Genomic DNA, 14,761 nt, shown 5'->3' on the forward strand with positions numbered 1-14,761 from the left:
AACAAATTTCGTTATGTCCAGATCACGAGAAAATTAAGTCGTGATAACGACAAAACAACTTTCGTTATGTCCAGATCACGAGAAAATTAAGTCGTGATAACGACAAAACAACTCGTTATGTCGAGATCACGAGAAAATTAAGTCGTGATCACGAGAAAACAAGACAGAAAAATTATAATAATGCATGGCCGCTTAGAACTTCCGTATCAAAGTCATGCTAACCTTGTTAACATTTACTCTACTAAACCAACCAACAGGAACTTTGAATAAATGTGAAAATCATTCTCTTTTTTTAGTATTTTAGGGATTAAACCAAGTGTTTGGAGTACATTTCATAATAATCTTATGTTTTGAAACAATGATTGTGAAAAATATCAGGCTACTATGTTTTTAAATGTAAAACGTGATGAGGATCCCAAAACAGACCCATTCTGAATCACTTGTGAATTAGTGACTCTTTTGAATCGGTTCTTTTTAGTGAATCAGCCAGATGGGTGTGCGAAGTCTGCAGCCTGAATTGATTCGCGATTCAGTTAGATTTGTTCGAACTGCTTTTTCACTGAATCACTTACTTTCTCAGTCAGTAAAACAATATAGGGATATTTAACAACACTGAAGATAAAGAGGATATTTACCTACCATCAGCTGAAATAAAAAGGTACGTTTTGAGAGGTAACTGAGAAACAAGCTAGTGCTGTGAATGTGTGAAAAACACTCTTAAGACCTCTTTGTTCTCATGTATACCGTTGCGCAACATCACGAACGCCTTCGGTCTGACGTCATGTGCCTCTGAAAAGTCTAGGCCTATGTAACGTAGATATGCGTCAGCTAAGAATTGATCACTTTGGTGTTGCGTAATCTGGATATGCATAAACAATAAGACTACTTTCTTGCTCTGAGGCTGAAAAAAAAAAAAAATTATATATATATGGGTTGTTGATGTCATTTTCACTGTCCCACAGGATAAAAATGAATATAATTAATATTGTCATTATTTAAAATGCTGCAAATCGTTAAACATTTCGCCCTACATGGAACTGTTGTTAAAAAAGCTGCAGTGTTATTCGATTTTATTCATTTTTGAGCCAAATGTCATACTTGTCCTATGGTGTGACTGTCCCAAGCCAGGTTCAGTAAATTACAACTTTTATAAATTAAAAAGAAAAGCTTAATGTTAATAAATACACCCAGCATAATTGTACAAGTGTCTATTTTAGTAAATGCCAATCATTTTTTTCATCTATATATTTCTGAAAGTATATGAACTGTCTCTGAAAACCATGTCCTCTGGTGTGACACCATATGCTGATTTTAAATCGGCTATTCCAGAAAAAAATGTAATTAGTTGAAGGACCCCATTCATGGCCGTGTTACTGAAGCCCGCTGTGAAGCCCATGACATGAGCACATGGCCAGTTTTTGTCTCAGAATTGTTCAAATATTTAACTTTTTATTATTAAAAAATGTATGTGAAACTACATAATCATGGAAAATGATGCAGATGTGTCTTGCAAAGTGCTAATGACAGGTTAGGTAGGAATAGCAAGGTCATTAATTGACAGAAAAAGGCTGAAACGTCCAATGGTGTGACAGAAAATGTCCTCTGGTGTGACGCCTGTACTGTGACACAAGCATTTTAAATAATTAAATAAGATTTATTTAACTCCTTTTTATTATTTTTTGATAATTTTCAGTGCTCTTATATGCAATAATTATATTAATTTAGAAGATTAGAAGAGTTTCTGTACCATACTGATTGAAAGAAACTGAATTTTGTTGATAAATTATTTAGTTTTGTTAAAAAAAACATGTTGATATTGTTTATATCAAAATTAAACTTTCTCCTTTGACACATTCAAAATTAAATAGAAATAATTTAATAACTACTATTTCTGTCCTTTAGTGTGATGTAATGTCCTATGGTGTGACACATAAAAGAACAAAATATAATAGCCTATTTTCCTTTTTGCCACGTCGTTTTACTCCGTTCTTGTTTGCGCAAAGGTCTGCATTGAGAAGGTAAGAATGAAAAATGTATGTTACTGTGCATTGGAAAAACCCTGAAGACATTTTAAACTTAATGTATTTGTGTTGCTTCTGGTGGTCAGGCTCAAAAAATGAATAAAATAAAAGTAAAAAAAATGACTGAAAACTTGGTAAAGTAGGGAAAATCACAAGCAATGTTGAAGAGAACACTGGAAATTCAATAATTTTGATGTTTGTGTTTGTATTGACTTAGAGTAACATGAAAGGACCGCTGTTACTGCATTTACTTTTCCAAGGTACAGTGTCTGTTTTTATGTTTTTTTGAGACACAATGGGCCTCATTCATGAAACATTCGTAAATATAGGAGTCAATTCTGAGTAATTACCTTCCTAAAAACTCTCCTCCGGATTTACAAACGCTTAGTAAACATCCAATTTGATAGTTAAACGTGTATGTCAATGAATTCCAATCATTTGTAAACAGGGCGCTGGTGCACGCTCATTCACAATTAGCATAATCTCCACCTATGAATTACCAGGAACGCAGTGGAATATTCTGGTCTTTCTCAGGCTTGGCTCCAGTAAATTGCATAAATGCAAAAAAGACTAATAGGCCATATGCCTAACAATAAATATTCAATAACGTGTGTCCACCAAAGAGTTTTTAGCCAGCTGAAAAATTTCAGGCGCTCTTCTTAAAACGGCCAGCAGCGTTTTACCAGCTGAGAAGCTTTGGTTGCCGTGATGTGGAATATCCATGGCAGTAATATCTCATTTTGAAGAATATCACTGAATATACAAATGCAGCCAGTAACCCAGCAATATTAACTTCTCTATTGTTGTTCAGTTGTTGTACATGTAGAATGATTGGTCGGTGTAGTATTTGTCCCGCCCCTCCTCCATTGATTGGACGGCTGGGTAAAAAGTGGCAGTGACAAGCGCTGCCTTTACCCAAAACTAAACAGCATAGCAACTCTCAGCTAGAAAAAAAAAAGGGTTAGGTGTACATTTCTTTCGTACCAACTAACATTTTGAATATATGAACATTTTCATGAATTCGAAAGTTTACGTCAGAACGGCTTTACGAACGATTTACACAAATCCGTTCTGCTCCCGTTTCATGAACGAGGCCCAATATGTTTACATAGTAATACAATAGTTAATATTTCCAAAATGCAGTGTCATCATAAACTAGGCTATTTGTGTGGATTTCACTGCTTAGCGACACTCCTTAACCTTAATTCACGTTTAGATTTAACTTAATTGCTAAAAACATAACATTCAAGTCGTATCTTTTTTTCAGGACAAATTAACCTACTACAGTAAACTGTTCTCATACTATTTATCTGTTTATATTCAAAGACCCTAATCAACAATTTATTATACAATACAGTAGCCTGTATCTTTGCAATAAATGTTTATAATAGTTACAGAGAGCTGAAAAAGTTGAAAGGTCTACTGGAATTCATGCAAATTATGATTAGTGTAGCAAGTGATAATAAATAAAAAAAACACAGAGCCGATTATGTTCTCAAATATTGTCCCACAGGTGTGCTGCTGTTTGATGCTCTGGCATGGGAAGTGAGAATGCCAAAAGGCATTCACGGCCTCAAAGGTTCCTGCTTGGTTATACCATGTGCTTACTACTACAGCTCAAACCCACCCAAAAACCCACGTAGAGTTGTGTGGTATCAGTGGGATTCTTGGGGCTATCCTTTAGTTTACGATCCATTGCATCCAAAATATGTCAATGAGAAGTTCAAAGGAAAAACTGATTTATTTGGAAACTCAAGTTGGGATTGCAGTCTGCTGATCAAAAATCTGGATCAGGTCCATCATGGAGAGTCATTATACGCATGGATTGACCCTGAAAACATTAGCTGGCGCACCTACAAGTTTTATGATGTCACCTCCACAATTCTTGTTGACGGTATGTAAATATTCTTTTGTTCAGATGTAATATAATAAACAGAATGTTATCGTGCATTGGTGTGGATGCTAATATACAGTTATCTTTACAGTTGTCCTTCTTAATGTGAACGGGCTTTAACTGTGATATATCTGTCTGTTTTAGCAAGTCCACTGCAGCCCAGCATCAAGATCTATGGAGGTGTTCAGACGGGGGACGCCGTCACAGTAGTGTGTTCGACTTTACACACGTGTCCATACAGCAAACCGAACATCACTCTCAGCAATATTGAAGGATCTGATGAAACAGACAATGAGCATATTGAAGACGGCCTGTGGAAATTCAGTCTGACACGCACATCTGTCACAAATGCAGAAAACCTGACTATTGAGTGTACTGTAACATATTATGGCGGCATAACAGTTACAGCTATGAAGAGCAAAAATGCACAATGTAAGTTTTCTGTGCAGTTACGAAATGCTTGCTGTTGATGTAGGTGTTATATTTATTTTGGTGTTGTTGTAGCGGTTATATTTATTTATTTTTATCATTTATGATACTTTTAGTTTTGCATTAATAATAATGACTAATCCTTTTAGCCCCTGGCCATGAAGAAACAGAGGTGCCCATTCCACTTAAGCCTGATTGGCTTTACATAGTGCCCTCACTTTTGTGTGTCCTTGCTTGCATACTTGCTGGTGTCATCATATACAAGCGTCGACACAGGTGTGTGTGTGTGTGTGCGTGTTTGTTCAAGCTAATACTTATTCATCATCTGAAATCTTTGCATTTCTCATTATTGAGCATTTTAGTTCCTCACATTGTCATTATTGATTTTAGACGGACCCCTGGTGATGTGCAAGGATCTGAACAGAGGGTATGTATGACATGTTCACTTCTTTTCATTAAGTTGACAATACAAATGAAAGTATTTCAACACTTGCAATAAGAGTTGTGTTAACAATAGTTATCTCCTCCACCATATTTACAGTTTATGGCATGTCCAACACAGAAACTCGGCCGTCAAAATGAGTTTCCCAGTTGTAAATATGACTTGAGAGGCTGTTCTGGTCCAATTTCTGACTAAGAAACTCATGTCAAGTCACTTCACCTTATTTCTATAGCGCTTTATATAATACAGATCGTTTCAAAGCAGCTTTACAGTGACAGATAAGAAAATAGTGATTCAATGATGCAAACAATATTCAATTCTGCTGTAAAGCAGCACTAAAAAGACAATAATAAACATTATTTATTATTCAGTTGAAATCAGTTCATTGTGCAAACTCAATTCTGGTAGCACATAAAGCAGCATTAACTTGAAACATGAGCAGAGAGTCAAAATAAAAGTCCCAATTCTGCTTGAAGACCTTTAGCTAACTGTTGCCGTATTTGTTTGATATGTTTTTAATTTTTATTTTTTTACCATGCAACTCGGTGAGCCAAAATCCCACTGCGTTTATTATTTATCTCTAATATTACATTATTAAACACTGGAAAACACACTCAGATTCAATAATAAATATTCATACTTTATGAATTTTTTATTAATTCATTAATTAAATTCATATTTTATTGACTGACCCCTGGCTCTCAGTTTAATCTTGAAATATTCCATTAAAGGTTACGATTATGAATCTTTTCAATATGGATTAAGTCACTCTAATCATAATGAACAGAACAAGGTTCAACAAAGTTTGTATCTTTTTTATTATCTTCATTTCATTTTATTTAACCTTTATTTAACCAGGCAAGTTAATTAAGAACAAGTTCTTATTTACAATAACAGCCTGGCAGGAGAATTAATATCTCCTGAGACATACAAACATATATCACAATACATAATTCACAAAAAAAAAAAAAAAAGTTTCAAATCTCAGTTAAAACATTTACAGGTTGAGGTCAAAGCACTCACTAATAATTTTTTTAATGCACATACTGGAATATTTGTCGCTAACTTTTGTAGCATATTCCAATCATTTGGGGCAGCACATAAGTATTTTTCTTTCTAGGAATAGCCAAGGAAATATAATTCGATGATCTAGTTGTATATGAATTAGGATGAGGTTTCAACAACTTTTGAAGATATTCAGGTAATAAACCCAGCAAGACTTTGTAAATAAAAATATACCAGTGAGTTTCCCGTCTTATATGTAATGATGTCCAATTCAAAAGGGAGTATAATTCACAATGATGCATTCTGTAAGGTGCATTAGTAATCAATCTAATTGCTGCATGATACAACACATCTAATTTCTCCAGAACGCCTTTACGTGCATTTCTATATATCACATCACCATAATCGAACAAGGGCAAAATAGTAGTTTCAACAAGATGTTTCTTGGCTGACGTGGTATACACAGATCTATCTCGAAACAAAAAACTAAGTCTAGATTTAACTTTCTTCTGGAGATTAGTTATATGGGTAGTAAATGTCAAGGAACTATCAAGCCAGATTCCGAGATATTTATATGAAGATACTACCTCAATTATTGCCCCATCCTAAGTTATAATGTATTTATTATTTTGTTATTTTATCCCAAACCACATTACTTTTGTTTTTGTGCTATTTAAAACTAGATCATTAAAGTCATTAAAAGCCTCTTGAATTTTATTAAAACTATCCTGTGCTTGTTTTAAACGTTCATCATATGATGATCCCACAACATAAACAATAGTATCATCCGCATATAGGTTTTCTGACTACAGATAACCTGAGAAATATTATTAATGTAGATTGAAAACAGGGTTGATGCTAACACAGAGCCCTGAGGGACCCCTTTATTAATAGTTAATGGTACGGATAATTGTTGGTCAATCTTTACATATTGGGATCTATTAAATAAATAGTTAGAACACCAAGATAGAGTTGAATTAGACACACCAATACTACGTAATCTGGATAGCAAAATAGAATGATCAACTGTATCGAAAGCTTTAGGAAGGTCAATAAAAATAGCTGCACAAAGATGTGTTTCTAATGCATTATAGATATAATTCATAACTTTTACAACTGCTGTAGTACAACTAAATGAAGAACGAAAACCAGATTGAACTTTAGATAAGATGTTATTTGTATTAAAGAACCCTATCAATTGCTTATTGATTCATTTTTCCATCACCTTTGCAACACAGGGCAAAACTGAAATTGGACTATATGAATTTGGATCCATTTTATCACCACTCTTATAGACAGGAGATACAATGGCTACTTTCCAAATTTTAGGTATTTCAGCTGTAGTTATAGATAGATTAAAAATATATGTTAAGGGTTCAGATATAATTGATGCACCTACTTTGAAAAAGAAAGGATCGGTTGCCATACCTGTGATTTGTTAACTAATTGTAAAGAAAAACTAAAAGGTAAAATAGATTGAATGTTTCTTATATGTCTCATTTTAATGATATACTGTCTAGGAACATAATTTTCAAATAAATTACTTGCTGTAATAAAATATTTATTTAAAAGATCTGCTATTTTTGCTTTATCTGTAATGACAATATCTTCATTCTTAAGTGAAACAGGTCCTTGTGGTAACAGATGTTTATTTTCTAGTTCTTTTACCATACTCCAATAAGTTCTTGAATTTGTGGAACAATTTGAAAATTGCTTTTTATAGAACTCAGATTTCGCTTTTCTAATAGCTTGAGTACACCTATTTCAATCCAATCGGTCTCAGATTTGACATACTGTGCTTTACGCCAAAATATATATTTTTTTATGTAGTAAAGTAACTAGATTCCGGTTTATCCATGGGCTAGAACGATTTTTATGTCAAACATTTTTTAAAGGAGCATGTTTATTAATAATAATACTTAGAGATTGAGAAAAATAGGATCATGCCTCTTTAACAGTTGGAATTCAATTAACTTTATGTAAATTCGCAGCAGCTAGATCATGTAAGAAGGCTTGCTCAGTAAAATGTTTAAAAGAACGTTTCAAGCAAACTACACTAGATTGATTAGGCGTACACTTTTTCTGGATGCATGCTATAAAACAGTGGTCACTGATATCATTACAAAAGACATCAGACTGGTATCGATCTGGAGTATTAGTTAAAATTACATCTAAGAGACTAGCATTATCTAAACATTTATTATCATACCTAGTAGGTTTATTAATAAGATGTGTGAGATTTAAGAGAATCAAATTGGAGCAAAACATGATCAGGAGGATTCAGCATATTCCAGTTTAAATCACGCAATAATACAAATTCTGAGTTAGTATAAGAACTAAGAATTGATCCCAGATTTATTAAAACAGAGGAAGGAGCTGATAGGGGACAATAACAACCTGCAACTGTTATTGAGCTATTAGCAATTTTTATATTTAAAATCAAAAGTTCAAATTGAATCATCAATGCTCTTCTTTAACCATGTTTCTGTAATAACTACTACATCGGGTTTTGCGCTTTCTACGCATAATTTGAGTTGGTCTAATTTTGGCATAAGGCTCCTTGTGTTTATGCAAAAAAAACAAGATTCTTACGAGAACAAAATTGGTCAAATTTCAATTCAAAATCCAATGTGGGTATGTTAGTTGAAGAAGATTGGGGACCAGGATGCACATGGACGTTTCCAGATATAATCAGTAATAATATTAGCAGAATACGACTACGTATTATTCTATTATGCATAATTTAAATCAAAATTAAGCAATGCTCAAAATAAGATAGCATATTGTATACTTTCATAAATCTATTGTGGCGTCAGTAGATTGTATTGACATAAATGATTTTGTTAAATAATTTTGTGTAACCATAAATGAATGTGCATAATTTGCAGGTTGAGGCGTCGCTAGTGAGGGGAAAAGTGGCATTGAGTACCGGGGGCCCAGAGCTATTGGAGGGTTCACAACGATCCCTCAAGAGTGTTTTAGCAGTTTCTACCGAAAAACTATTTCTACCGACCACCGTTTTGAGCGAGGAGGACTGTCCTCTCACAGCCCAGACTGCTGAATACTGTACGGAGGATCCGGAAAATCCAGAGACACCACTGTCTGCAGGTGATGAGGGAGATCCACTTGCACAAAAAAATGGCATGTTTGCAGAATAAATTTGCAAGATCAAGAAGAGAGAGGCACTTGGTCTCATTCACTAATTACTCATGGCAAAGTTATTTTTCGTTCTTCGCTTAAAGACTTTTAATTATTTATAACTTCAGTTTCTACCATAAAGCAGCTCTCCAATGTGTTCAAGGTTTACACGTGTCTGAACTTGATGGACTGGACAGAAGAAATGAACCGGAGGAGATTTCCACCTCAAATAAGGCGGAGCCTCTGAGCCACACACGCCTATTACATAATCACCACGGCCCAATGGTCATTCAGTGTTTACTAGTCAGAGCAAACTTTTCCAGAAAGTTCACTCTGCCAAACTGTTTGGAATCCCGAAACTAAATCCAAACAATTTTTTTTTTTTGGCCTGATTTTATTGGAAAATGACATCACACCAGTTTGTTTTTGTTTTTCTCTTGAAACATATCAGGGCCTAAACTGTCCATATGCATAGATTTGTGCATTGAATCTGCACGAACAAATCAACTTTCATACTAAAATTAATTCTAAATTTATGAAAAAATGCAGGAATACCTGAAACCACACATAAAAACATCACATACTCTGCTACACAGAATACTACAATTACATTATCATTATAACGAGGATAAGAGCAAATTGTGAATTAGGTGGGAAGTTTTCCCACATGAATAAATAGGAATAACCCACATGAATAATTCATTATCAGTGAATAAGACCCACCCTCTGTCATATGTCTTTGAATATCAGTTGTAACACAGTCCTGTTTTCCAACAGATCTTAAAAATACTTTTTTCACATAAATTCAGACATTTCTTGCATATTTTATTGACAAAATAAACTTCAATTTGCATCTGTTCTTGTTTTATTATATTTGCTTGTGATTTAATTCAATTGCTTTTACTGGTTTATCAACAAACCCTATGTAAGTATCTCCATCTAAATTAAAGGGGTCATATGATGCTTTTTTAAAGATCATTATTTTGTGTATTTGGTGTAACTATGTTGATATGCTTTAATATTCAAAAAATACATTATTTTTCAAATACTGTACATTATTATAGGTCCTCTATGCCCCGCCTCTGCGTCGTTTTCTACAAAGTCCCTCCTTCCGACAAGCGCAGCCTGCTCTGATTGGCCAACTGGCACAGTGCATTGTGATTGGCCGAACACCGCAAGTACTCGTGTATGTAATGTAACGCCCCTTTTTATAATGGCGAGCTTCATCTTTCAAAATAAATGTAAAGACAATTAATAATGTCATTAGTTTTACCATCAGTTCAAGCCCATAAGTGGAACAGAGTCGCGTGACAGACACGGTGATGAAGCTCGTATGTATTTGGACACAAGCCGCGATTAAGGAAGCTGACTCCACCTGTCTCTCTCTCTCACACACACACATAAAACTCTGCATTTGAATAGTCAATAGCAAATACTTAAACTAATAACAAAACATACTTACAGTCACTGGTTCAGAAGCACCAGATTGTCATAGTAAAGTCAGAATTACCTTCTCTCCTAGGTTCACGAAACGGTCGTCCATAAAATGTGTTGCTGTTCTGTTGTAAGTAATCTTAATGATTAAAGTGTTTTTGCTTTCACACAGAAACAGTGTCTTTCTGACATGGCTGCATCAACACTACTGCAGTTACTGAAACCATACCTTCTTTCTTTGCAATCATTTGGGCTGCATTACGCAAATATTTCCACATCGTGACGTAGACGTGTGGGGGTGTGTTTGAACGAGCCATATTAGGGGGGTGTGGACGAATCTTAACTTTGATAAAGAATATCTCTTTGGCTTTGAGACACTAATCTTTGCAACTTCAGGGATCTTATCTATGAACAATCAGCTTGTAACACTCCAAAGAGAAAGGAGAACTTAATCGCATCATATGACCCCTTTAAACGTTTGAAACAGGATAACCAGATCTACAACATAAGTCTCATATAGTAACCAGATGTATCGCTGTAACTTCCCTTTGTGACAACTAGCCCCAATCTCCATTATACTCATAAACGCACAAGGCTCATAAAAACAAACACTGTTGCTCTTCAAGAAAACGTTTTCAGACAACAGTCATTTTTAATGCAAACATCATGTATTTCTCACATTGAGAGAGGAGGACAATGAAATCAACCCTCGAATCGATTTAATTTGTGTGTCTGTTCAAGCATGAAACATGTTGGGAGTTTGTCTGATTAACCTTATGAAGTGATTTTTTAATATGCATGCTTTGTTTTATTGGTTGCTGTTGTCACAGCATGCATGCACCTGGGGTCTTTGAGACTCTAAACATGGACATGTATTGCATATTATCAAAATAACATTAAAGCGTTGGATTTATGCTTCCTGACAAGTATATTTAGAGCTATTCAAATGTTTTGTTTGGAGTCCCTTGGCCAAGATGGTTTATTAACATGACTCAACATCCAGCTTTTGTTTAACATTATTTGCATAAATTTTACATAAATGAACAAAGCAGTGCATAAATGTTAATAAAAGATCTCAGAAGGAACAAAAGTTGTGCTAGTAAATCACCTGCAGGATCATTCAGGAGAAAGAAACACACACGGTCACGCTGGAAACCTTTTAATTAGTGCTAATTATCTTAGAGAAAGTGGAAGGCCGTGAGAGGATCGGTGTTTGTGAGTGAGAGATCAAAGATTGTGTTCCTGACGAATAATGAGGCCCGAGAGAGATGATGCACTTCCAGAGTGAACAGGTCCTGATAAAGCCTGTTAAACTATTAGTGCCTAAATTATCCATTAGATGATGCAGATTCCTCGTGCTTTTACCTTCCTTTTGTTTCTGTGGTCTTTAAGTGATTTTAAGTGAAACCAAGATACTTTTCATTTTGCTGCTAGTTGAGTTCTGGTCATAGATGAGCAAAGTTTGAGCAGAGGCACTTTACATATTGCAACTGTTGTGTGTATTTATTATAATCAATAGAAGTTAGCCATTCTCAGCTGTATCATAGTCAACATGTAGTAGATGTGTTTCCAGTGACTCCTACTGGCAGGCGACAGTGGAGATTGAGGCACAAACGTCTGTCTGTCTTTATAAAACTTTATAAGTTTCCATTTCTTAACATTAGGTAACTAAATTAGGTAACGGAAGCTTGATTCCAACATGGAAAAAAATATATTACATAAAACATGCATAACAATATATTTTATAAAGCAGACATACAAATATATATAATTGTTACTCGTCTCAAAATTCTGTTTTTTTTGCAGTTCTGATAAAATTGTGAGAAATAAACTCAATTTAGTTTTCTACAAAAAAAATCAAGAATTGCGAGATATAAACTTGCAATTCTAAATAAATGTGCAAGACATATTTCATATGTATTGTGAGATATACACTCATGATTGCAATATATAAACTCGCAATTCTACAAAACAAAATTAAGAATTTAAACTTAAACAAAAAAAGTCAGAATTGCAAGATATAAACTAAGAATTGCAAAATATAAACTCACAATTTAAAACAGTCAGAATTGCGAGATACACTAAGAATTGCAAGTTTACAAAAATCTATTTTTGTAAAAAAAATTAAGAATTGCGATATATAAACTAAGAACTTTAAGCAAATTTATTAAAGTTTTATTCAAAAATTAAGAATTGCGAGATAAACTTGCAATTGTACAAAAAAATAAGAATTGCAAGATATAAACTTTCAATTCTAAAAAAAAAAGGCACAATTGCGAGATAAAAAACATCCTTTAGCGCCTGTTCTCTCTATTATGCATGCTATTTATAAATGCTTTAAAATCCAATAAAGCATATGAAAGTGTTTTTGACAGTCTATGCAGTTATACTCCAGTGGTTCATTTGGCCAGTGCTAATAAACAATGAGCCAATACTGCACGGCACATTTCTGCTGACTGTCTAAATAAGTGTTTTTGCTGTCTGAAGATGCAATGCAGCACCCGAGAGACTGCTATTACCCTTAAGAGAACGGCAACTCAATTAGTCTAACGAGGGCCAACCGTAATTAAACTGAACGCAGCAAACCCTGTCTCTGTGGATAACAGGATGCTGAGTTAGAGAGCAGTGAACTTGTGAGAGAGAAACTTAGATGTAAACAAAACTAGCTGTTGAAAACCATGTCAAACACACATGCAGTTAAAAAACTGTTGTGAAAAATGCATGTTGGAAATTACATTTTTATTTTTGGCATGAATTTTTAAACAGCCATTTATTTAGAAATATGCCAGGTATTTCGTCATTATTTCATTAATCAAATTGTTTCAAACAAAATATGTTTTCTTGGAAATAGGTTTTACTTTTACAAATTTTATTAAAATCCTTTTAACTAACAAAAGCAAGTTGCCTTAATGACATCATTTTGGAGGGAAATCTATGGATTTGATAAATTCTGTTTTATGTTTGTGTGTGTGTGTGTGTGTGTGTGTGTGTGTGTGTAATGTTTTGTGTTATGTTAGTTGGTTTGTGTGTCTTTTAAAACATTTGTTTTGTCTGATTCAGTGATATGATAGTATCGCATGTCAGAAATTGCAATAAATAAAATTCTAATTAACTTCAAATGCTAAATATAAAAAAAAAAACTTTACACATTTTTTTTTTATTCACTTAAATGTATATTTATGTATTAAAGTGTGTTTCTAATATTATATATTTATAACTAAATATTTAAAATGTCTCCCAAATCAAAGGTTGGAAATGATTAATTAGCATGACTGAAAAACAAAAATATTTCAAGTTCATCAAGCACAAATCAGGATCAAGCATCTCTTCCCAATATTTTGCATACTGAAAGTCTGTTGTGTTCCCACACTCTCTGTTCTGGATATATATGCCTGTTAGTTCCACGTTGCTTTTCCTGAATAAGCTAAAATGATCTTGTACGGTTCCTGTTTAGCTGTGCAAAATAGAGCTCCTGTTGATCAGAGGTGCACAAACATGGAAAACAGCTTCATAATGGAGTTTGTACACCTTTCAGCACAGGCCTGCATCTCCTCAAACACACATCTCAATGAAGCTACGGAGAAAACAGCAGCCACATGCCTCTGGAGACTGATTTTATTTGTGCAAATACAAACCGATCAGGTTTATTGGTCACCCAGGGACTGAAACAGACTTAATCTGTAATTGCTGAATATTCACATACAGCAAGTCACTAATACAGACTGAAGTTCTGCATTTACTCTCATTATTCTAATAATTGTTTAAAGGGGACCTATTATGCTCCTTTTTACAAGATGTAAAATAAGTCTCCGATATCCCCAGAGTGTTTGTGAAGTTTTAGCTCAAAATACCCAACAGATATTTTTTTATAGCTTGTTAAAATTGCCACTTTTAGGGTATGAGCCCAAACGCTCTGATATTGAGTATGTTGCTTTAAATGCAAATGAGCTGGTGCTCCTGGAGAAGAGGGCGGAGCTTCAAGAGCATTAGCAGTGCTAGCCTTTGCAAATAAACATTCCACTATTACTACAAGCCTGTTATCTTTACAGAAAACTACTGTTTCAAAGTCAGTTATCTTATTGTACTGTGCATTGCACGGCAGGATACAAATAACAACATAGCTGGTCTCATGGTGCATGGCATGCTATCACAAACTTTATAAGACTCACTCGTGATTATGAGCTCAACAAACTCGAGCGATCGACTTACATTGCTTTCAGATGTAACTTTTAACAACCACATTCCTATTCACGATCATTCATGAAGACCGCACCAGAGAAAACAGACAGAGACAATGGTAGCTTTAGCAATTAGCCTTGCAGAGTGCCAAGAAGCTCTTTCAGAAAGGCAATTTAGAAAACAAACACGTGATACTTACTTTGTCTGGAGCTGACGTTT

The 14,761-nt window shown here is 34.4% G+C and overlaps 1 protein-coding gene across 1 annotated transcript; it reads left to right on the forward strand.

Annotated features, from left to right (window-relative positions):
- Nucleotides 1–519: 519 nt before the first annotated feature.
- On the forward strand, nt 520–9,787 carry LOC306852314 (uncharacterized protein). Its single transcript, XM_079389032.1, has 6 exons — nt 520–658; nt 3,535–3,915; nt 4,060–4,347; nt 4,494–4,620; nt 4,735–4,771; nt 8,680–9,787. The coding sequence occupies exons 2-6, from the start codon at nt 3,573–3,575 to the stop codon at nt 8,947–8,949; spliced, it is 1,065 nt and encodes a 354-aa protein (XP_079245158.1). The 5' UTR covers nt 520–658; nt 3,535–3,572; the 3' UTR covers nt 8,950–9,787.
- The last annotated feature ends 4,974 nt before the right edge of the window (nt 9,788–14,761 follow it).

The sequence above is a fragment of the Barbus barbus genome (genome assembly GCF_936440315.1).
Source record: "Barbus barbus genome assembly, chromosome: 32".
NCBI classification, from domain to species: Eukaryota; Metazoa; Chordata; class Actinopteri; order Cypriniformes; family Cyprinidae; genus Barbus; species Barbus barbus.